Source organism: Ostrinia nubilalis, chromosome 22 (assembly GCF_963855985.1).
Source record: "Ostrinia nubilalis chromosome 22, ilOstNubi1.1, whole genome shotgun sequence".
Lineage (NCBI taxonomy): Eukaryota > Metazoa > Arthropoda > Insecta > Lepidoptera > Crambidae > Ostrinia > Ostrinia nubilalis.
Window position 1 is genome coordinate 7,383,456 of NC_087109.1, and position 25,606 is coordinate 7,409,061.

A 25,606-nucleotide genomic window follows, 5' to 3' on the forward strand; every position below is an offset into this window, starting at 1 on the left:
GCTCGCAGCTCCGACACTGACCTTGAGCATCCTCATGAGCCCCTCCAGCTGCTGCATGAGGTGCTTGCGCGACTCCTGCAGCGAGGACAGGTGGCCCTCCAGCTCGTCCTTGCGCTCGCAGCTCCGACACTGACCTTGAGCATCCTCATGAGCCCCTCGAGCTGCTGCATGAGGTGCTTGCGCGACTCCTGCAGCGAGGACAGGTGGCCCTCCAGCTCGTCCTTGCGCTCGCAGCTCCGACACTGACCTTGAGCATCCTCATGAGCCCCTCGAGCTGCTGCATGAGGTGCTTGCGCGACTCCTGCAGCGAGGACAGGTGGCCCTCCAGCTCGTCCTTGCGCTCGCAGCTCCGACACTGACCTTGAGCATCCTCATGAGCCCCTCGAGCTGCTGCATGAGGTGCTTGCGCGACTCCTGCAGCGAGGACAGGTGGCCCTCCAGCTCGTCCTTGCGCTCGCAGCTCCGACACTGACCTTGAGCATCCTCATGAGCCCCTCGAGCTGCTGCATGAGATGCTTGCGCGACTCCTGCAGCGAGGACAGGTGGCCCTCCAGCTCGTCCTTGCGCTGGCGCAGCGCTCGCAGTTCTGACACTAGCGGTGGGGCGGAGCCTGGCGTGCCTGACGCGCCTGCGCTCGCCTCGGCCTCTTGTTGCCGCCTGTGTATACATAGACTGTTTATTAACTGTCAAATAACAGATAGTCCAATGATTCTAAAACGTCAAGTGGAAAAAATCAAAACTAATAATCCAGTATTGATAGTAGCTCCCTCCTGACAATGTCATAGTTGAGGACGATTCAGTGTTGGATTTCTATACCTATATTTCAATATTTACTGAAACAAGTGTTCGTTTTTATTCACTACATTTACTATTTACAAATCCAATCGACGAATGAAAATTGTCGGTCAACTTATAGCATGGATGTTGGTAAAAAAAATCTCTTAAAGCAATTGCCAGAGCATAAGTACTTTGAAATTTCCTGTAGCATACGTCAATCGGATAGTATGTGAAAATGATTATCCGAATGTGAGCCCTATGCCATGAGTTACAGAAATCTCGCACACCTCGAAACCAAACCAAAGGTCAAAAGAACCAATGAAAAATGAGTCATAAAATATGAGCCACAAAACAGGTAGCTATCTATACCTTCTTATGGACGCCCATCCATTAACAAATTGACGCAGAAAACAACAGCCAAAAGAAACCAATACTAATTCACACACCTGAGCCTGGCGATCTCCCTCATGATCTCCCTGTTCTTGGCTTCGAGCTGGGATATCAGCTCGCGTTGCTGCCTCGCCGCGTCCACTTCGGAACCTTCGGACGACGACCGGCCCTGGCACATTGATGTTTAGTTAAATTATAGCTAAATGTAGAGCGATAGGTCTAGAGATTTGAGAATGATATTTACCAGTTCAGGTGTCAAGGACGCGGACCTTCCTGCTCTGGGCTGTGAAAGTAAAAAAAAAAGATTATTAAATAATGTCCATGATCAAAAGTTTCTTGTGATTTGTTTCCAGAACAGATGTTGCAAATTAGCTCAGATCATCAGTTTCGTTTAGAATAAGGTTTGCTTGCTTGCTTTTTCACCAAAATTACTCCAGATCCATTGAATTTGCGACCAACACGTTCTGAGGGCCGAGTGTGAGTTTTCATCAAACGCGCTCACTAGTGAGCGCGTCAAAAAATGGCATTAAATGTATGGCGGATTGTACAGCGCCCCTAGCGGGAAACGTTCAAAAACTTAAATTTTCATACATTTTTTAAACGTGCTCAATAGTGAGCGCGTTTGATATAAACTCACACTCAGCCCACTGTACTGTAGGTACCTGAAACTAACCATAGTTCTGCATTCTGGGAGCCTGACACTCACCATAGTTCTGCATTCTGGGAGCCTGACACACACCATAGTTATATACTCAAGGAAACTGACACCAGTTCTGTATTCTGGGAACCTGATACCATAGTTCTGTACTCTGGGAACTTGACTCACCATAGTCCTATTCTCATGGGCCAATCTCGCCGCGTATCTCGCTATGAGCCGGTGCTCGTCGTCTCCTCCCCGGGACAGATGTTCCGCGATGCTGCGGTGAGTGGAGCGGGAAGACCGGGAGTCTAAGGAGCCTGTGTTGACGTATCCCGGTGCATACTCTGGGAACCCGTTGTGTGCTGGTACTGGGGATGGCGGGCTGTTGAATACAAGTTATCATCATTATTAGGTCATTTAGTTTCAGGAGGATGACCCCTCTAGTTTGCCATAGGCAAAAAGGGAAAAAGAGATGGTAAAAAAAAAACAAATCGATTCTGGGTTTTTCGTCCGTAGAAAATGAACCTTCTCCTTTGAAACTCCTCATTATGGATTCTTTATTCGCCTCTTACGACATCTACTGTGACTCAACCACACGGATACAAAAGTTATACGAAAAAATAAGGTATTGAACACGCAAATCACCTGACTTTTTAGTGAGCTTTCAAAACGCGACTTTTCCTTAGCGACGCTGATCTACTAACGCAAACTCGTTGCCACGTACCGGAAAATGCAGCGTGAGAAGTCCGCCCACAAAGTCGACCGACGACCTCATAAAGGTAGCAGGAAGACGCTGTGAAAATCATTAGAGGATGAACTATGTTCAGCAGTCTTGTGGCTAAAATAATGATGAAATGTGAAGGCATCCGCTCGAGTTTCACGTAGGTCCTTCTTAAGCTTCAGCCACACCAACGCGTGCAGATCGCCATCGCCGGCGCGATCATAGGCCAATGACAGGTCGCGCGGACTGTCATGGATCGCGCGACCTGTCATTGGCCTATGATCGCGCCGGCGATGGCATTAGTGAACTCACACTATGTGGCTGAGGTTGAGCGTCCGCTTCGGCTGGTCGCGCTCCGGCACGCAGCGGAACGACTTGCGGAGCGTCGCGCCTATCTGCTTCGACGGGGACTTACGACGGGTCCACGCCGCTAGCCTACATTGTTTAGGAGCCAACACTAAAGCCGCACTCACACTATGTGGCTGAAGTTGAGCGTCCGCTCCGGCATGCAGCGGAACGACTTACGGAGCGTCGCACCTATCTCCTCCGACGGGGACTTACGACGGGTCCACACCGCTAGCCTAGAATGCGCGAAATTATCTTCTCGAAGCAATTTATAGATACACGATAAACCCAAAGTTTTGTCGCTTAAAATTCACAATATGATCACATAGTGATGCGCATGCTAGGTCAGCTGACGATCCACAGAACTCCCATCAATGATGCTGGTGTAGGCTGCTATAGGCTATCAAAGGAACAACACTGAAGCCGAACTCACACTATGTGGCTGAGGTTGAGCGTCCGCTCCGGCTGGTCGGGGTACCGCGGCAGCTGCGGCCGCGCGCGCTCCGGCACGCAGCGAAAAGACTTGCGGAGCGTCACGCCTATCTGCTTCGACGGGGACTTACGACGGGCCCACACCGCTAGCCTATATTGTTGAGGAGCCTACACTAAAGCCGCACTCACACTATGTGGCTGAGGTTGAGCGTCCGCTCCGGCTGGTCGGGGTACCGCGGCAGCTGCGGCCGCGCGCGCTCCGGCACGCAGCGGAACGACTTGCGGAGCGTCGCGCCTATCTGCTTCGACGGGGACTTCTGAAAATTAATAATATTTATTCAGCTTTGTTTGTTTAATATTTTGGCACTTAAAAACTTCATAACAAAAAAAGGGTGACCCTTAACATGTCCTTGGGAACATAATTAATCAGAGTGCTCAGTGCGAGTTTACACGAAACGTCATCGCTAGCGACTGCGTAAAAAATGTTATGAAATGTATGAAAGATTGTACAGCACCCCTTGCGTATACTCTCGAGAACTAAAGTCTTCAAGATTTTTTTGACGATCTCGCTAGCGAAAACGTTCAATGAAAACTCGCACTAAGCACGCTGGAAGAGCAATGGTTCTAGTATTGAGCCCTGAGGCACTCTCATTTTTAGAGGGGACGCCCGAAGAGTTTGTTCCATGAATATTTACTTTGTGTAATCTGCCTGAGAGTGAGAGGTAATAGGCCTGACACACCATAACGTTCCAGCCTATGTAACAGAGTTATCTATCCATCCCTCTCAATCAAAGTGAGATGCCGCCTTGAGCGAAAGAGACAATTGACTTACATAAGCGGCGTACTCCTTGACCTCGGGCTCGTTGGTGTGTGTGCCGGACAGAAGCAGTCCTGGCAGAGCCTGTATAGTTCGCGCTCGCACACTCACTGCGGGCGCCCGTCGCACAATCGCGACAGCAATATAATTACGCGCGAGCGATAAGGATGGGTAGCATGGGGTCATTGGACAAAAGTCTACGTGCTCGCAGACCGAGCTTTAGTATAGCACTGGCGCCGACTGCACTGCACGTGATACGCAGGTGTCGTAGTGTTACAAGTGACTTACATAAGCGGCGTACTCCTTGACCTCGTGCTCGTTGGTGTGTGTGCCGGACACGCGGCCGCGCCAGAAGCAGTCCTGGCAGAGCCTGTATATTCTGGACCGTAGAATTTTGTCCAATGACCCCAAGCTAATTACGCGCGAGCGATAAGGATGGGTAGCTTGGGGTCATTGGACAAAATTCTACGTGCTCGCAGACCGAGCTTTAGTTTAGCACTGGCGCCGTCTGCACTGCACATGACACGCAGCGGCCGTCGTATGTTACAATTGACTCACGTAAGCGGCGTACTCCTTGACCTCGTGCTCGTTGGTGTGTGTGCCGGACACGCGGCCGCGCCAGAAGCAGTCCTGGCAGAGCGTGTAGTTGGCGCAGCGCGTGCAGCGGTACCGGAAGCCGGTCAGCGAGGAGCGGCGGCACGCGCTGCAGGCTAGTGGGTGCACCACTAGAGGAGAAAAGAATAGATAACATATCGGTATCGGAAAATGGTCTGACGGCGGTTGCCGCACTGCAATGAGCTCACGTAACGGTAGGCAACAGATTAGACTAGCAGACTTCAGCAGCGCGACAAACGCGCGTGAGATGCGCTACCAATAATTTCATAATACAGTGTGAGTCACGTTAAAGTGTACATATGAAAATAGATGAAACTAGACCTATTTTTATCGACAAAAAAGAGGTCAAAATTTTTTTGAGATTTTTTTTTAATTTTTTATAGAATTTTTTTTCTTCCAATTACTTATTGTAAAGAAAACGTAATAACTTTAAAACTAAGCGGTATATCCTGATAAAATAAAAACAGTAATAATGCTAAATAACAGGCGATACTAAAAAAATACATAAAATACACAAAAAAGGCCAACAAATAATAAAAAATGATACTTTTTGAAAAAAATCTGCTTTTAAATTCGTGTTTTTTTGGTTATTTGATAAATTTCTCCAAAAAATGCCCTTATAACCGGTGGTTTTTATTACTTTGTATTATTCTCTATCGTATTACCTTCGTAAAACCAAAAATCGCATGTCTCTATCTCTATCACAACGTTTGCAATGATCGTTTGAACTAAGCCTCTCCGGGCGCGCCATTCAACGCTTCGTTAACAACGAAACTGAAAATGGCTCTAGATTTGTAATTTTGATAAACACAAGTTAGATTTCAAATAAAAACAAAAGATTTCGAAGTAAAATAAGCATTTTAGTTAAAATTAAAATTGTCTCTACCTGTAGCGGAGAATAATGTTGTGGCAGGCCTTTGTTCAAACGATCATAGCAAATGTTGTGATAGGGATAGAGACAAGCGATTTTTGGTTTTACAAAGATAATACGATAGAGAATAATACAAAGTAATAAAAACCACCGGTTATAGGGGCATTTTTTGGAGAAATTTATCAAATAACCAAAAAAACACGAATTTAAAAGCAGATTTTTTTCAAAAAGTATCATTTTTTATTATTTGTTGGCCTTTTTTGTGTATTTTTTTAGTATCGCCTGTTATTAAGCATTATTATTGTTTTTATTTTATCAGGATATACAGCTTAGTTTAAAAGTTATTACGTTTTCTTTACAATAAGTAATTGGAATAAAAAAAAATCGAAAAAAATTAAAAAAAAATCTCAAAAAAATTTTTACCTCTTTTTTGTCGATAAAAATAGGTCTAGTTTCATCTATTTTCATATGTACACTTTAACGTGACTCACACTGTATATGACAGACAGCGGATGTCAGCAGCGCTACTCCAAAACGCTGTTTACATAGTTTCGGGTCTACCTGTCACCGTTGCTAATGCTGGCATCTCGCTTTGCGTGAAAGACATGGGAACATTCGAAACTCTAGATTTATGTTTTTTGGAGTAACCCATCTGCCTTCACATTACAAAAAACGCCACTGTCGCGTTTCTAACGACCTAATGTGAATGCCGTCTTAAACTTCACGCTCATATTGAAAATACGCCTGGTACAACATATTGACAATGCGCAAGCGCACAGTAACGCGTCACACGATAGTTTGAGAAATGGCGTCTCGCGATAAGTGACGCGGGAAGTAGCACAGTGTAGTTGGTTAGCCTTCAAAATTGTGATTGGCTTGCATTTACATTGGTTTCTATCTAGTTTTTAGGGTAGTTTCATAAGTGTTAAGAAATAACGTCCAAATCGACTGTAAATAGCTCTTTGACCAGTAAAATAGATAAGAAATGCACAATACCATTACCATTTTCGACACTGGCGAGTCGGTGCAGCAACGGTAGCCAGACCAGGCACGGAGGCCCAGGGTCCGACATAAGGGTGTCCAGGAAATCATTCACAGTTATTTTCACGTTCTGTAACAATAATAACAGATATTTTTCACTTCAAGTACAATCATCATCATCATCATAAAGGTAGCAGGAAGGCGCTGGACGCAGGCCGCTACCAACCGGGCAACATGGAAAGCATTGAGAGAAGCCTATGTTCAAACGTGGACATCCTATAGCTGAGATGATAATGATGATGATGACAATAATCATCGTCATCAGAGGTAAATAGAGGACATTGCAACACTCCCTACATTGGCTAGACGGTTTGGAAAGGCCTGATTTTAAAACGTGTGTTCTTTAGTCGCTTTAGCGCTCACTTTTCTCATCACACAAAAAAAAAATATCCTCCTCTGGACTCATTCCATAACCAACCATTTTCCCGTTCAATATATAAAGTTTACCGGTAAGGTGGCCGTTAAGTTAAGAATCAAATAAAGAACCTCACCTGATTGAATATAGACAAGGCTAGAGAGTCGTTATAGCTGAAAGAAGGCGATTCGTACACAGCGGCTGGTAACGCCAAAACTTCTCTTAGGTAATCCGATAGCCTCTTCATAAGTAGGTGTCCATTGCCATCCGAGAGCTGGGAGAATATATCTACAAGAGAAAGCACATGCGAATGATTAAAGTTCTTATTGTTTGAAGTTAAAGTTCAAATTGCAAAGAATACTTACACCTCAGCTTGTCCATTAGTTTGCCAGCGCACATAGTTGCTAGAGCGACTTTGATTGAGAACACTCTTATCTTGCCTACATTCTCCCTGTAACAATGTAAACAAAGAAATATTAGAAATGATTCTGTTGTGACCATATAGGTGTGATATGAGATACTTTCCGAGTGATATCGTGCACGTACTAAGAGTGCAGGCGGAATATCAGCCTTCAACTTAACAGGCTAAGCGCTCCTGCACACGACGCCGCCGCCGCGCCGCACCCGCGCCTTTGCACTGTTTATACGCGCCGCGTGAAGCCCGCTGCCGCGCCGCCGCCGCGCCGTCAAAGCCGGACCGGTGAAATTATGCTTTGACGGCGAGGTGGCGGCGTCGTGTGCAGGAGCGCTAACGTCACCAGACCAGTAAGTCGAGGCGACGTCTTGGTGGTGGTGACGAGTTTTTTGTTTGTTTTTCCCATTTGTTTCTAACGAAAGTCTTGTAGGTAGCAGGTTGTGAAGGTTGTCAGGTTGTTGAGAAGTAGCGCGGAACAGGCCTCGACGGACACCTGGTGCGCCGGCGGCAGGCGCTTGTTCAGGTTGTGGTGGCGACGAGCTAGCGTCTCCCGCGTGACGTCACACGTCACATCTGTGTCACTCACCCAGTGCTGTAGGCAGATAGTAGCCAGTTGAGGAGCAGAGCGGAGTAGGCTTCGACGGACACCTGGTGCGCCGGCGGCAGGCGCTTGTTCAAGTTGTGGTATAGTGACGAGACTGTCTCCCGCGTGACGTCACGCGTAACGCCAGTGTGTCACTCACCCGGTGCTGTAGGCGGATAGTAACCAGTTGAGGAGCAGAGCGGAGCAGGCTTCGACGGACACCTGGTGCGCCGGCGGCAGGCGCTTGTTCAGGTTGTGGTATAGTGACGAGACTGTCTCCCGCGTGACGTCACGCGTCACATCTGTGTCACTCACCCGGTGCTGTAGGCGGATAATAGCCAGTTGAGAAGCAGAGCGGAACACGCCTCGACGGACACCTGGTGCGCCGGCGGCAGGCGCTTGTTCAAGTTGTGGTATAGTGACGATACTAGCGTCTCTAGTCGCGTGACGTTGACACACGCTGTAGGTTCCAAAGTGTTGAGAGCGTTCTCGCGAAACGCCTCTATCACGTTCCATATGTCTATCACGTGCACTGAAACAAATAAGGTAGGGTTAGTTGACATCACTAGTCAATTGACATACTGTTCGCGCTGCTACATCAGCGCCACCACCGGCGACACTAGCGCCCCCTATCATAATCAAGCATGCTCCATAGAAAGAGGTCTATGGAGCCGAGAGAATTTTTGTCTAAGCGACGACCGCCAACGAAAGCGTCGCTTCCATTTTTTTACCGCCAACGAGAAAGGCTTTATTTTCTGTAATGTACCTATAATATTGTTTAAAACGAAGTAAACCCCAATGTTCACCGAAGAATGGCTTATTATTGAAAAGGCCCCTATTTTCAAGAACCTACAAAACTACAAACTACAATCCTAAGCTCCAACATGTTTTTGGCGACCGTGACAGGACGAACACGAAGAAAACTGCTGAAAAACGATGATTCCGACGAAGAACCGATGCTAAACCCAAATCCAGGCCTCCATCCAAGATTCTAAGCACCTATAACCTATTGCACGATTGTAATGCGCATGGAGTGTCGTAAAGTGTTTCGTCTAAAGTTTTCATGTTAACTCGCTAAGTATATTTTCAAATTCTCCAAGCAACAGGTGGGTTCTTTTCTTGTCGCTCTTCACTGTCTTCCTGTTTGTGCCTTCGCTATTAGCTTTGCACGCATTAAACACCACACGCCGAACTGTTTCAGTCTAATCGGGCCTACAACGTGGGGGTGCCTATCACGCGTGCTAACCTCTGAGCTGCCGATCTCCGCTTCTGCTGCGGGCGGCGTCAGGGCAGTTGTAAAGCTTCGGGGCAACGGGCTGAGGCTGCGACGCGCACGAGTTGCGCAAAGGACCGCTATACAAGTTTGACCTGCACATTTTATTTGCTTATTTCATTGTTTGTGTGCCAATATGTCTGAGAGTGATGACTATAACGAGAGTTCCGCCAAATTGGATCTCACTAAATTGTATAGGCAACGTAGTTCTATCAAAGGCCGTCTAACTTCAATTAAAAACTACTTGCAAACTATTAAATTGATCAACCCGAGTGACCTTAAAGGTGCAAAACTTAAGGAGCTCACTATTCGTTTAGAAAAATGTCAAAAATTATTTTCATCCTTCGATAAATTGCAAACAATAATAGAAAATAACTCTGACAATTTAGATATTCAATTACAAGAGAGAGAATCAATAGAAAGTGACATGTACTCTGCCTTGTCTAGCTTCCAAGAAATAATTGAGTCTGCTACTCCAAATTCCAATTCAAAGATTTGTGATGCATGTAGTGTTTCCAACGGCAGTCACTCACAAGAATTCAATAATATCAAGTTGCCAACTATAAAATTGCCTACATTTGATGGAAATTACCTAAAATGGCTAGAGTTTCATGACACTTTTGATTCATTAATTAATTCCAATGATTCTATTCCGGCAATAAACAAATTTCATTATCTCAGATCATCACTAGAGGGAAGTGCTCTTGTTGTTATAAAGTCTATTGAATTTACATCCAAAAATTACCTTGTTGCTTGGGAATTGTTATGCGAGAGATACAACAACAAAAATATTTTGATTAATAATCACCTAAAGTCATTGTTTTCAATTGAGCTAATTAACAAAGAGTCTTATAAGGCATTACGCTATTTAATTGATAATGTCACTAAAAATATGAGATCTTTGAATACTTTGGGTCTGCCCACCGATAGTTGGGATGCCTTGATAATATATTTAGTATCTTCTAAATTAGATACTTCTACCAATTGTAAGTGGGAAGAGCATAAGAGTACCTTACCAAGCTTGCCCACACTAGATAATTTCTTTCAATTTTTGCGAAATAGGGCTGCTATTTTAGAAACTACCTCTATAAATAAGGTAGAGAAGCCCGTCTATCAAACTAAAAGTTTTCAAAAGTCTAACAATAATACAACCAAGTCTTTTTCAGTGTCATTGGAAGACAATAGTGATGCAATTGCCACATCCTATACCCCTACATGTGTCATTTGTAGTCAATCTCATACAACTTACCAATGTCCAACTTTCAAAAAGTTGTCTGTTGAAGACAGACTCAATGAAGTTACTCGACTAAAGTTATGTAATATTTGCCTTCGTAAGGGCCATATTTCTTCTCAATGTAGACTGAAAGGATCATGTCGTATGTGCAAGTCTAGGCACAATACTTTGTTACATTTTGACAAACCCAATATTAAGGAAGCCGATAACATTACTGTTCCTTCCTTGCCTATATCTCTCTCAGCTGTTTCAGTTGGCCAAGTCCTCCTATGTACTGCTATGGTTGAGATTGAATCCAATAACAAATTGTACCAAGCGCGTGCTCTGCTAGACACGGGCAGCCAATCGTCTTTTGTGACTGATGCATTTATACAAAAATTAAGTTTGCTTACCGAGGACATCAACTCGATGAGTGTGTCTGGGATCAACAATGTCGCGTTTTCTATAACAGAACGTTGTAAGTTAACTCTAAAATCCAAAGTTAGTTCATTCAAGAAGCAGGTGCAGTGCTTAGTTGTGCCTGAGATAACTGGACAATTACCATCTATGAATGTCAATATTGAGCATCTTAACTTGCCTACCGATCTTGAGCTTGCAGATCCTCTATTTTACTGTCCCTCCACTGTCGATATACTTTTGGGGGCAGACGTTTTCTGGGATATTGTAGGTTCAAAGCGAATTAAGTTAGGATCCAACAAACCTATTTTGCAACAATCCCACTTAGGGTGGCTAATTTCTGGGCCTATAAGTAATACCCAGCCTAATATACATTAATTTCTGGGCCTATAAGTCATACCCAGCCTATTCTACAATCAATTCTAATGTTCATTGTTATTTTAGTAAGGAAATACATGATTCACTAAAGTTATTTTGTGAAAGTTATTTTTGAAAATACTACTGACTAAAACTTAATTGCCTAATGGCCGATTTTCATTAAAAAAGTTACCTAATTTGAAATAAAGACAAGATATTTTAGGGCTAAGTTAGTCTCCTAAACTAGATTAATTGCATTTCAATTGATATCGATTCAAATTTGCCAATTACTAAACTATTTATGATTATTCTATTTTATGCATGACATGTAGAATCTTTGACCCACTGGGACTATTATCTGCATGCACTATTAAAGCCAAAATTATGCTACAAAAACTTTGGAGCCTAAAATTGGACTGGGATGATCCAGTGCCGCCTAACTTATCCAAAGATTGGTCTATAATTGCCTACAATCTAAATAAACTATCTTCATTATACATACCTCGCCATGTTGTTTGTAATGAACCTATATCAATTGAGTTGCATTGTTTTGTGGACGCATCACAAGATTAGGGACACGAAAAAAGTATCGATACTTTATGGTATCGAGTAGGTTTCTTTTCGATACCGATACTTTTGTACTCGATAACTTGTATTCGATACTTTTACTTACCAAGTACTTTTGACAGATATCGTATCGAATAAATTACTTGTTTTTTTATTTATTCATAATTTATGGCAACATTTGCAACGCCATCTTGTTCAATCTTGCTGAAGCTTTCATTCATAGAGATAGTTCCGTTGCCGGTAGGTTGCCGGATTCACATTTCATTTGTTTAATTAGTCTATGGTTCATTGGCTGTACTGTAGCTGTATGGACTTAGATCCCTTTGCCTAACCTCACGAAAAAATCATACAAAAAAAACTCTGGTTCATTCGTTCGTTGTTGTTAACTGACAGTTGGTTGTTATTTATAACATGTTGATATTTAATGATTTTCTTGCATTATTGATAAATGATAATTGACTTATTGATATTTCAACCTATTCAGAACAGCACTCACAATTATTCTGTGTTTGTATCGGGATTTGAATCAGTGCAATATCCAAAGAATGCCGCCTACCAAGAGTGACGTTTGGCAGTATTTCGTCAAGATTAACAAAGATGAGGTGAAATGTAAGATTTGTTTCAAAACTTTAAAATCGTCAGGGAATACGTCAAACATGAATAAACATTTAAAGAAACACCCTAATTCTGATGCCTCAAGGTAATTTTTTTTAATGATTATATGGTCCTTATTTATATAACCTAAAATTGTTTTGTAGTCATTTAATAGGCGCACGAAACTGATTATTTTATATTATTCTTTTTAGTGTAAAAGGAGATAAAAAACAAACGACGATGTCGACGATTCAGAAAAAGTTAGAACTGTCGAATTTAACGAGTCGTGATCACGAACCCCAACCATCAACAAGTACATCGAAAGCACCTGAATCAGATGCATTGCTAACAACTCCTTCACCATCTGATGTCGAGAGAATTCCAATAGTAATCAGTGGTGATGGTGAGTTAGAAGAAACCTATGCACCACCTCCAAAAAAAAGGCAACTTTCAATTGTACAATCAATGGAACGAAAATACTCTTATTTGGATGGAGGAAAAGATTATTTGAAACTCTGCAAATGTTTGCTTTATTTTATTTGCGTTGATAAAAGACCGTTTGACATTGTGAAAGGGCGTGGGTTTAAAAAATTGATGCATCAAGCATGTCCATCATTTAAAATTCCTCATGTAGATACCCTTAAAGCACAATTCGAACACTTTTATAGTGTAATGCGTTTGAAAATAGAAAATATATTTGACAATGTAGATCACGTGGCATTAACCTGCGATATTTGGAGTGAGATGATGACTGTTACCAGTTATTTAGGGGTTACTGCTCATTATTTGCAAGAAGACAAACTGGTGTCACGTTGCATAGCTACCGTTGCACTGGATCAGCGTCATACTGGTGATTTTATCGCTGAAAAATTAAAAGAAATTTGTGCAGGTATACACATCAGTTTGGATAAAATAACTGCAGTAGTTACAGACAATGGCTCGAACATGATAGCCGGCATAGCAAATTTTCTAGAAAAGAACAAACATTTATCTTGCTTTGCTCATACAATTAATCTAATTGCTGAATCTGCCATGTCAGTCAATGATTTAGGAGCATTAGTAAGCAAGGTACGAGACATTGTAAAATTTTTCAAGAGCAGTGTAATCCTCAGTGACTCTTTACGTCAAAAGCAAACTGGGTCTCAACCTCTCAAACTGATTTTAGACGTGAAGACTCGGTGGAATTCCGTCTATTATATGCTACAGAGATACATTGAATTAGCACCAATAGTTCATCAAATTTTGATGTTAAATACAAAAGCACCACCCACACCATCGGCTGTAGAAATGCAAAATATTAAAACATTGATTTGTATTTTGAAACCGCTGGAGTATGTAACCAAAGAGTTATCAGGTGAACAGTATGTAACCATTAGTAAAATAATTCCGATGGTGAACTGTTTGAAGACGCAGATTAATACTATACCTATGGCTGTAGGTGATGGTGATGATCCCCATGGAAAGGTAATAGATACAGTAAAAAAAGAAATCCTAAAACAGATAGAACGCCGATTCGGACATATTGAAGGTAATTATTTGATTGCAATGTCATGTTTGCTAGATCCGAGATTCAAGAATATCCATTTTCAGGACGCTAAAGCTTGTGCAAAGGCAATTTCTTCACTGAGAAGATATATAACAACGTCTCCTAGTGTTATCGGCAGCGATCATGACAGCGATTCCTCTCTTGAAACAACTTACGATTTTTGGAGTCACCACAAGAAATTAGCTCACACGAAAAAGCGAAGTAAAACCAGTGCTTCATCACAGTTTGAAAATAAGGATGAAATAAGCCATTATTTATCTACACAGGTTTCGCCACTCTCTTTGGATCCTCTGAAACAATGGGAAGACATGAAAGTTGTTTTCCCAAAATTATATAAATTGGCACGAGAATTTTTATCGATTCCTGCGACTTCAGTGCCCTCAGAAAGATTGTTTTCGAAAGCTGGAAGTACAATTACTAAAACCCGTAACCGCCTATCGCCAAAAAGGCTCGACAAACTTCTTTTCTTGAGCGATTGTACCGAGGAGGAATGGGATTTATAATATTTTAGATTAAAAAATTGTGGCTTTACTTACAGGTTGTTTTTATTTATCTTAGGGCTGATTTATCCATCGTAAGGTATAAGTTAACAAACCAATAAAGTATAACTCAGCGAATCAAAGTTGTCTACACCTTCATATTTATAATAAATGCATAACATAAAGTGACACTTACTTTTAATCATATTACACTTTATTGGTCTGTTAAGTGTTATCAGACGATGGAAAAATCAGCCCTTATAATTATATATGTACCATTTGTTACTTTTTCATTTTCTCTTACTGTATGAATGAAGGTACAGACGATACTTACTGAACTGACTAACATTGACAAACTAACGTATGGCGTAGGCCCTGCCTGAGAAAAGAACTCGATACTTTGAGGTATCGATACTTTTGTGTCGATTCTTTTACGAGTACGATACTTTTTTATCGATACTACTCATGAGTACAGTATCGATACTTTCTATTCGATACCGTGTCCCTACACAAGATGCCTATGGCACCTGTATCTATCTGCGCTCAATTGACAAAGATAACAATGTTTCAGTCAAGTTATTATGCGCCAAGGCTCGAGTCGCGCCTATCAAACCTACAACTATTCCGCGACTGGAGCTCTGTGGTGGCCTCTTGGGAGCTCGCCTATGTTCTAAATTGATAAAATCTCTAAAATTGGATTTTAAACAAGTAGTATTTTGGACTGACTACAATTTTATTAAGTTGGATCAAAACACCTCAAAAATTACTAAAAGCCTTTGTTTCTAACAGAATTCAAGAAATTAACGAGCTCACAAGCGGTCACACTTGGCGACACGTTCCTACGGATCTCAATCCGGCTGATTTGGCCTCTCGAGGAGTCGAACCCCAAGACCTAGAACCCACTAGTATATGGTGGTCAGGGCCTCCTTACCTAGTACATGATTATGTAGAGTGGCCACAGCAACTTATTAATTTTTCTGTTGAAGTTCCTGAATTGAAAGTTCATGTAAATATTGAAAAACCTACATTTATTGATTTTGACAAATATTCGTCCTATAGTAAATTAAAAAGAATATTTGCCTATGTATTGCGATTTGCCAACAATGTTAATAAAAACAAAGCTAAGATTACGGGCTCACTACAAGTTGAAGAGTTGAATAAATCTCAAACATTGTTAATTAAATTCTGTCAATTTGAATCTTTTCATACAGAAATTAATACTATTTCAAAGAGCCAACCATTGCATCATAAGTTTAAACTTTTACCTCTAAATCCATTCCTCGACGCAGATGGCGTCCTACGAGTAGGAGGAAGGCTAAAGCTCTCTAATCATGAGTTCGATAAAAAACATCCTATAATTTTAGATAAACATCGATTAACTAGATTGATTTTAATTGATGAACATTTACGTCTTTTTCACGCAGGGCCTCAGCTCCTGCTAGCTTCCATCAGGGACACCTTCTGGCCCCTGGGTGGCAGGGCGCTTGCTCGCAGCGTCACGAAGGCCTGCGTCACTTGCATCCGTTGGCGCGGCAAGACTATGCAGCCCCTTATGGGCCACTTGCCGGTCAACCGCACTAATGTGTCATTCCCATTTTATTATTGTGGCGCCGATTTTGCCGGGCCATTTCAAATATCCAGTCGTAAAGGACGTGGCAATCGTATCACCAAATGTTATCTATGTATATTTGTATGTCTTACAACCAAGGCTGTCCACCTTGAGGTGGTCAGTGACCTAAGTACTGAAGCTTTTATTTTATGTCTTCGACGTTTTGTATCTCGCCGCGGCAAACCCCATACGATCCATTGCGACAACGGCACTAACTTCGTTGGGGCAAACAATGAACTAGGTAGAATGTTGCGGTCAAGTCGTCAGCCCGTATGCAATTTCACTAGTAGCGAAGGCATAACCATGAAGTTTATACCGGCATACTCCCCCAATTTCGGCGGTTTATGGGAGGCCGGCGTTAAATCGTCAAAATTTCATTTAAAACGGGTCGCGGGCAATAGTTCGTTAACATTTGAAGAACTTACTACGCTCTTCGCGCAAATAGAGTCAATCCTCAATTCCCGCCCCCTGTCACCTCTATCTTCCGATCCTCTTGACCTGACTCCTATCACTCCTGGCCACTTCCTCATCGGTCGTCCACTCATGTCGGTGCCATCTCATCCGCCTGAAGAACTGAAGTCTACCAATCGCTACCACATCATAGAGAGACTCCGGCAGCAATTTTGGGACAGATGGAGGACGGAGTACCTATCAGAGCTCCAGGTCCGAACGAAGTGGAGGACAATGCAGCATCAAGCCAAGGAAGGCGACCTGGTCCTACTCAAAGAAGACCACGCCCCACCTATGAAATGGCGCCTAGGACGGATTGTCAAACTCTACCCCGGACCCGACAATATCACCAGAGTTGTGGATGTCAACACGGCCAAAGGAATTGTCCGCCGTGCTCTCAACAAGCTCGTCGCACTGCCGCTTTCGAATGAAGTTGAAATCCAGTCACCTGCTTTCAACGGGCCCCAGCATGTTCGCGCTGCTACATCAGCGCCACCACCGGCGACACTAGCGCCCCCTATCATAATCAAGCATGCTCCATAGAAAGAGGTCTATGGAGCCGAGAGAATTTTTGTCTAAGCGACGACCGCCAACGAAAGCGTCGCTTCCATTTTTTTACCGCCAACAAGAAAGGCTTTATTTTCTGTAATGTACCTATAATATTGTTTAAACCGAAGTAAAACCCAATGTTCACCGAAGAATGGCTTATTATTGAAAAGGCCCCTATTTTCAAGATCTACAAAACTACAAACTACAAACCTAAGCTCCAACACATACAAAGGGAAAAACATATTTTTTCATAATCCTCAGATGAACTTATGTTTTGAATAGCAAATAATATATGATATAATAATAATAATTTTAAATTGCTTGTTTATCCTAAGCTAAGTCAAACGATCTGACCTAAAAAATCTCCCTAGGCCAGATGCTGTGTATAACTTGCCCCTCCTGGCCAGAAGCTGGGTATGAATTTCCCCCTTTTAAACCAGAAGCTGGGTATGGCTTGCCCCCCAGGCCAGAAGCTGGGTAATACTTGCCCCCTTTAGGCCAGAAGCTGGATATGACTTGGCTTTAGGCCAGAGGCTGGGTATGCCCATGGTGGCCACTAAAGAACTTTATAAACCACTCACAGTTGCACTTCTTCTGCACGTATCGGAGCATAGGGGCTTGGTAATGTGGATGGATATTACTTGAATGATGAATGGAGTAGTTTATTCCTTTGAGTGAGGTATAAAATTTGGCTCATAATAGCATCAAAATAAAAATATTCTATCATTTGGGCCTTAGCTGAGTTTGGACAGTTTTATTAGGGTTTATTACATTTATTTGGGCAATCTACTTTAAACTCAAAATAATGTACCTCTTTGATTTCCTGCTTGGGTAAAGAGTAGGTAATAAGTGATTGAATCAATGCCCAATTAATACTTTATAGGAGCTAAGTCAAACGTCCCCCTTAGGCCAGAAGCTGGGTGTGACTTACCCCCTCTTAGGCCAGGAGCTGGGTACGCCAATGGTGGCCACTAAAGAGTTTTAGAGGCATCGTTGCCACCACGTGCGTACACAGGGGGAAAAGGGGAGGGCAGCTGCATGGATTTCACTTTGTAGGAGCTAAGTCAAACGATATGACCTAAAATAATCTCCCTAGGCCAGAATCTGGTGGGTAATACTTGCCCCCTCTAGGCCAGACACTGGGTATGACTTGCGCCCTCTAGGATTGCAGCTGGGCATGACATGCCCCCCCTAGGGTAGCAGCTGGGCATGACTTGCCCCCCTCAGGCCAGAAGCTGGGTATGACTTGCTTCCCCATAGGTTGCTGCTAAAGAAGTTCTAAACCACTCACAGTTGCACTTCTTCTGCACGTATCGGAGCTTGCAGGCGGTCCGGTACGAGGCGAAGCGGATGAGGTCGAAGTCGCTTTTTAGGAGCTAAGTCAAGCGATCTGACCTAAAAATCTCCCTAGGCCAGAAGCTGGGTATGACTTGCCTCCCTTAGGCCAGAAGCTATGTATAATTTACCTTCTCTAGGCCAGAAGCTGGGTACGCCCATGGTTGCTACTAAAGTACTAAAGAGCTTTATAAACCACTCACAGTTGCACTTCTTCTGCACGTATCGGAGCTTGCAGGCGGTCCGGTACGAGGCGAAGCGGATAAGGTCGAAGTTCTGCTCGCGCATCTCCTGCAGCAGCTGCGAGCGCGGGTCATTGGCATGGGCGCTACGACCCTTGTGTCCTAGAGGCATCGTTGCCACCAAGGTCGTACACAGGTTGGAGATTGGAGGGCAGCTGCTCCCCCCCTGGAAGTCACTTTATAACTGCCCCCTTACTTTATAGGAGCTAAGTCAAACGTCCCCCCTAGGCCAGAAGCTGGGTATGACTTGCCCCCTCTAGGCCAGAAGCTGGGTATGGCTTGCCCCCTCTAGGCCAGAAGCTGGATACGCCCATGGTTGCTACTAAAGTACTAAAGAAGTTCTAAGCCACTCACAGTTGCACTTCTTCTGCACGTATCGGAGCTTGCAGGCGGTCCGGTACGAGGCGAAGCGGATGAGGTCGAAGTTCTGCTCCCGCATCTCCTGCAGCAGCTGCGAGCGCGGGTCGCTGGCATGGGCGCTACGACCCTTGTGTTCTAGAGGCATCGTTGCCACCACGGCCGATAGGAGAAGGGAGGGCAGCTGCCCCCCTACTTTATAGGAGCTAAGTCAAACGTCCCCCCTAGGTAGAAGCTGGGTATGACTTGCAGTGGCAGCGGCATGGGCGCTGCTCCAGAGACATCGTTGCTACCACGAGCGTAACTAGAGGAGGATAGGGGAAGGCACCTTATAGGACTGCACCCCCTCTGGAAGTCACTTTATAGGAGCTAAGTCAAACTAACTGACCTAAAAAAACGGACTTGCCCCTTCCCCCCGTGGCCAGAAGCTGGTTATGGGCATGGGCGCTACGCCCTCGCGTTCCAGAGCTGCAGAGACATGGTTGCTAACGTGGGCCTACCCAGGAAGGGAAAAGGGGATGGCAGCTGCTCCCTCCCTAGAAGTCACTTTTTGTAGGAGCTAAGTCAAACGGACTTGCCCCCCTCCAGGCTAGAAGCTGGGTATAACTTGTCCGCCCGCCAAGGCCAGAAGCTGGATAAGACTTGCCCCCTCTAGGCCAGAAACTAGGTAAAACTTGCCCCTTCTAGGCCAGAAGCTGGATACGCCCATGGTTGCTACTCACAGAAATTTCAAACCACTCACAGTTGCACTTCTTCTGCACGTATCGGAGCTTGCAGGCGGTCCGGTACGAGGCGAAGCGGATGAGGTCGAAGTTCTGCTCTCGCATCTCCTGCAGCAGCTGCGAGCGCGGGTCGCTGGAGCCGCTCGCCGGCAGCGGCAGCGGCATGGGCGCTGCGCCCTCGCGCTCCAGAGACATCGTTGCTACCATGAGCGTAACTAGAGGAGGATAGGGGAGGGCAGCTTCCCTCCTGAAAGTCACTTTATAGGAGCTAAGTCAAACTAACTGACCTAAAAAACGGACTTGCCCCCTTCCCCCCGTGGCCAGAAGCTGGTTATGGGCATGGGCGCTACGCCCTCGCGTTCCAGAGCTGCAGAGACATGGTTGCTAACGTGGGCCTACCCAGGAAGGGAAAAGGGGATGGCAGCTGCTCCCTCCCTAGAAGTCACTTTTTGTAGGAGCTAAGTCAAACGGACTTGCCCCCCTCCAGGCTAGAAGCTGGGTATAACTTGTCCGCCCGCCAAGGCCAGAAGCTGGATAAGACTTGCCCCCTCTAGGCCAGAAACTAGGTAAAACTTGCCCCTTCTAGGCCAGAAGCTGGATACGCCCATGGTTGCTACTCACAGAAATTTCAAACCACTCACAGTTGCACTTCTTCTGCACGTATCGGAGCTTGCAGGCGGTCCGGTACGAGGCGAAGCGGATGAGGTCGAAGTTCTGCTCCCGCATCTCTTTCAGCAGCTGCGAGCGCGGGTCGCTGGCATGGGCGCTACGACCCTTGTGTTCTAGAGGTTGCCACCACGGGCGTACATAGATGGGAGAAGGGAGGACAGCTGCTCCCCCCCTGGAAGTCACTTTATAACTCTGCCCCCCTACTTTATAAGAGCAAAGTCAAACGTCCCCCCTAGGCCAGAATCTGGGTATGACTTGCCCCCTCTAGGCCAGCAACTGGGTTCACCCATCGTTGCTGCTAAAGAAGTTCTAAGCCACTCACAGTTGCACTTCTTCTGCACGTATCGGAGCTTGCAGGCGGTCCGGTACGAGGCGAAGCGGATGAGGTCGAAGTCGCTTTTTAGGAGCTAAGTCAAGCGATCTGACCTAAAAATCTCCCTAGGCCAGAAGCTGGATATGACTTGCCCCCCTTAGGCCAGAAGCTGTGTATAATTTACCTCCTCTAGGCCAGAAGCTGGGTATAACTTGCCCCCCTCTAGGCCAGAATCTAGGTAAAACTTGCCCCTCCCAAGGCCAGAAGCTGGGCACGCCCATGGTTGCCACTAAAGAAGTTCTAAGCCACTCACAGTTGCACTTCTTCTGCACGTATCAAAGCTTGCAGGCGGTCCGGTACGAGGCGAAACGGATGAGTTCGAAGTCGCTTTTTAGGAGCTAAGTCAAGCGATCTGACCTAAAAATCTCCCTAGGCCTGAAGCTGGGTATGACTTGCACCCCTTAGACCAGAAGCTGTGTATAATTTACCTCCTCTAGGCCAGAAGCTGGGTATAACTTGCCCCCCTCATGGCCAACAGGGTGTATGACTTGCCCCCCTCAGGCCAGAAGCTGGATACGCCCATGGTTGCTACTAAAGTACTAAAGAAGTTCTAAGCCACTCACAGTTGCACTTCTTTTGCACGTATCGGAGCTTGCAGGCGGTCCGGTACGAGGCGAAGCGGATGAGGTCGAAGTTCTGCTCCCGCATTTCCTGCAGCAGCTGCGAGCGCGGGTCGCTGGAGCCGCCCGCCGGCAGCGGCAGCGGCATGGGCGCTGCGCCCTCGCGCTCCAGAGACATCGTTGCTCCTGGAAGATTGAGAAGAAAAGTCGTATCGCAAATAATCGAAATATCATCTCAGTATAACTTCGGCTTATCCGACACCAGAAGATTACACTGCACAACAGCATTTCTGATGATTGGGTTATGTTACATGATATTAGTCTAATTTTTAATGACGATTTCAAATCTGTGATTGAAATTTCTGTATCAGCTCTGGTTAAAAAAATATGACACTTGGGACTTTTTGTAATAAAACACTCTTTTTTTAGAGATGATCCTATTTTATGAAGTTGTTAAGTTGAAAAAAACTTTCATTTATTTGACTTCCTTGCTGAAGCTGAAGGCAGACAGCTCTTCTGAATGCTTCAACAGCAGTCAGCCATCATGTGTGCATTCCAGTGGCCCTGATAGCGTCCCTCTTTTGTACGAAGGCCCTGGTGGATTTGCTCGCCATGTTCTTCACTTAGATCCTTTAGAGTTGTGAGAAAATTGTTCAGGTGATTGCAAAGAGAGTGTAATTTGATGTTTATATTACATCCGACCAAAAAAACATGTTTGTAAGAGACTCATACGTTGTTAGATGTGTACGAATAGTAAGATTTTTTCGATTTTCCAAAAAAAAAAAATTAATATGCCAAAATAACTCATTCCATGTTTTTTCTGAAGACTTGAAGATCCTAGATCTCTGAAACGATCGTTTAAACCATCTTGGCTACATGGTTTTGAAATTTTCGGGTCACATTCAAAGTCTCTACCACACTGCCAGCTTTCGCCTCAAAATCTTCCTGTGAAGTATCAGCATGAGGTTCAGGTGACTTCTTAGGGTTGAAAAGACGTCTACACGCCAAACGTATGCAAGGAATTACCATTTAGTTCATTTTTTTTTGGTATATACCATTTCTGTTCAAAAATAAATATAACAGTCGTCGCGATGGTTCAAGGGTTCCTTTCAGATCATAGCGGTTTCGTACCTAAATCTACACATATTCTTATTTGTTCACAAACGTAAAAACTCGACGTATCTTTTCCACGCCTTTTGCGGAATTCAAGGCTTATCTTTCATTTCCACTGGGTCCGCAAACTAATTTTTGTAAGCCAATTTTACGAACTTTGTCACATTTAAACGGATTATTTCAACATATCCTCTTCGCAAATGAAACAAAATTGATTTAGATCATTCACACTAACACTTCTTAATGCCACCATATTCAATTATACAAAGAAAACATAGTATTTTTTGAACTGTCAGCGAATTAAGACTGAAATTTAGCAATTTTTGAGTGATAGCTATAACACGTAAACAAGAGCTGCTACGAAAAAATGGACGGCAGATTCAGAATCAGCGACGTCAAATTAGTAAACATCATGTAATGAAAGTCAATCATCAGCCAAAAGTTGCAATTTTGTTGTGCAGTGTTATTGGTCCTTCTCACCCAAGCACTTGATTCACTATATGGATAGGAGCTTTGCGGATGAGGGGGGATAAAGGTATAGGGAAGCACAAAAGATCCCAATGGGTCGACGTGCACTGCGCTCATGCGCGGCCCTAAATAAGATAACTTCTTCTTATTCTTATCGTGTCGACAATAAACCTACACAGTGTCAGCCCAAAACTCCGCTACTAGAATGGCGTAGTCGGCAGCATTCATTAAATCCTCCTGCATATCAGTATAACTTTAAACCTATCACTGCCATGCGCATCTAAAATCCCGGTAGGGACCCCAGAATGGTCTTTGGGCTACCAATTCAAAGATGACTGAGGGCTTAGTGTGAGTTTACATCAAACGTCGTCACTAGCGAGCGCGTCAAAAAAATCTGAAAAATGACCACTGCTTCGGGACAAGTGGGTCAGTGCTGAGAAGAAGCAGCAAGCAGTAAGAAACTCATACTTGTTAAGTTATTCCAACCATGGTTACCTAATTTATTTCTTTATCCAATAATAAAAAAGTCCTGAGAGTCTAATTGACTTTCAATTAACTATACCTAGAAATTTAAGTAACTCGACTGAATTCAATTGAGTTAGAAAATACAATACATGATGTCATGTAGCTATTTCTATACCAAATCATACATGAATGAAATATGTTTTCACATAAAATGACTACATAAGTCAACCACCCAATTAGAACAATTACCTAGCCGCAAACTATGCATAGATTACAATTAATATACAACATAATTAAACGCATTAGGTTATTGACCTGTAAAGATAGTTTAAGTTGGTGAAAATAAATAAATAATGGTGGCAAAGATTATATCATAGCATGAATACAATTATAATAACAAACCCTTTTATAACTTCACTTTATTTATAACAATGTAAAAAAGAATGAAATATTGATGATGATTATAGGAATAAATACCTCAATAAAGATTAGTTTCAAACAATTGGCTACTACACAAACAACCAAACCACTGTAACGTGAGACACTACTTTATCTCGTCACATCTGTTGTGTGAAATATGAATGCTAATAGGCTACAAGGTCAGAGATACTCAATAAGCTGTATGCATTTTGTGATACAAACATTACTACAGCATCTAGTCATTACCATAATTTGAATAATGTAATGTTTACGGAGAAAACGTATAAGAAATGTACTAAGATTATTTATCAAATCCAGACTTACGGCTGCAGCTTAGAAAATGTAGCCCTTATTGTGGCATTATGATGTTTATGAATACAACTATTGAAGCGAGCGACATTGATTGTACTGGATTACAAAAAAATTGTTACCATTTTGTTAATAATATGCAGCAAATGTTGGAGATCCACAAAAGAACAGTGGTATTCAAATACATATTGCATTACCTGAACAGGGTTCATGCCATCTACTCAATTTGTACATTTTATTTTAAATCACACAAAATGAACATTACAGGAAACAAAAAGTTGGTACAGCACAACTCAGATAGACTTAAATGCTAAGTGATATCTTTAAAACAAATAAACTAGAACCCACCTTGAATAATTTTGTACCTCCAAGAAAACAAAAAATATGTGTCACAAAATATGAATACTGATTTTAACACGTTGGACGCCACGCGGCTCACCGGTGAGCCTCGAACAATACAATTTCCATTGTGTCTAGCATCTCGGCGTTCAATGTGTTAAATTTCTCAACAATTTGCACAAGTAATTTACATAGAATGCTATTTCAGAGAATAACTTAGTGACACTGTTCCCTTGCAGAACAACAATATGTTAATTACGTACATCCAAACTAGGTTAATTAGAGTATTGACTACACCCAGAGTAACATCTTTACTATGATTCACACTTCATTAGAATAGCTGCATAGTGTCATCAATATTCAAACAACTCACAGTATAATGGGCACAATCAAATATCTGTGTGACGTAAAATAACTTCAAGGAAATAAAAACATTTAACTGTTTCTCAGTCAAATAAATGTGTTCACAGATCCATGGCAGAATATGCAGTGAGCGGTGTAAATAATAATGGGCCATGAGATTAATTAACTGTAATAGAAGTCATTAAGAGAATTCTAAAAAAGTAGACTACAAAAAAATTGGCAAATTGGACGTGCCCATTAGCGCTAATTGTACAGTGAAAAATATAAGCAGTCTAAACAATTAATGCACTACTAACTGTTGAATAGAGGCAAATCTGATATGCCAAGCATAAACATAAATATAAAACTTACCAACTCAGGCTGGAATATAATATGAAATAATAATTGATACGGTCAAGTGAATATAATAATATAGCTGTTTATAAAATAATTCAACTTCCTAGCTCAAGGGACACCACAGAAGTGGTTTTCGAACTTGTGCACTTATGCACCTGTTCAAAATTAATGGCTACCATCAGAAGTCCTCACCTTTAGATAATTACACGCTCATGAGTTTGTTGACATAGCGATAATGTATTCACGGTAAACTTCAAGTATTTTCGTAGCTAAATCGATTCAAGATAATGTTACCGATCGTCTATGATACTCATTGGCCGAATGTACACTAATATCACAATTGATCACCACACCAAACACCAATTTTATTTAACCCAAATTTCTACGACAGTTTCCACTACTTTTAAAGCTGAATAAAATAAAATAATCGCTATTTCAATAAAATTTACAGAAATCAACATTGACAAGTAAGTCTGCCA

General features: G+C 43.2%; 1 protein-coding gene and 1 long non-coding RNA gene across 2 annotated transcripts; one reads left to right on the plus strand and one right to left on the minus strand.

Moving 5' to 3' along the window:
* On the minus strand, positions 1–25,606 carry LOC135083050 (dystrobrevin alpha). Its single transcript, XM_063977814.1, has 13 exons — positions 25,320–25,606; positions 21,318–21,500; positions 8,318–8,534; positions 7,370–7,455; positions 7,141–7,292; positions 6,611–6,719; positions 4,681–4,847; positions 3,495–3,622; positions 3,307–3,456; positions 1,994–2,189; positions 1,412–1,450; positions 1,224–1,336; positions 1–657 (listed from the first exon to the last, which is right to left on the minus strand). Exons 2-13 carry the CDS (start codon positions 21,490–21,492, stop codon positions 372–374), a joined length of 1,818 nt encoding a protein of 605 aa, XP_063833884.1. The 5' UTR covers positions 21,493–21,500; positions 25,320–25,606; the 3' UTR covers positions 1–371.
* LOC135082932 (uncharacterized) lies at positions 11,838–14,504 on the plus strand. Its single transcript, XR_010259526.1, has 2 exons — positions 11,838–12,529; positions 12,636–14,504. It is a non-coding gene; the product is annotated as an uncharacterized LOC135082932 (long non-coding RNA).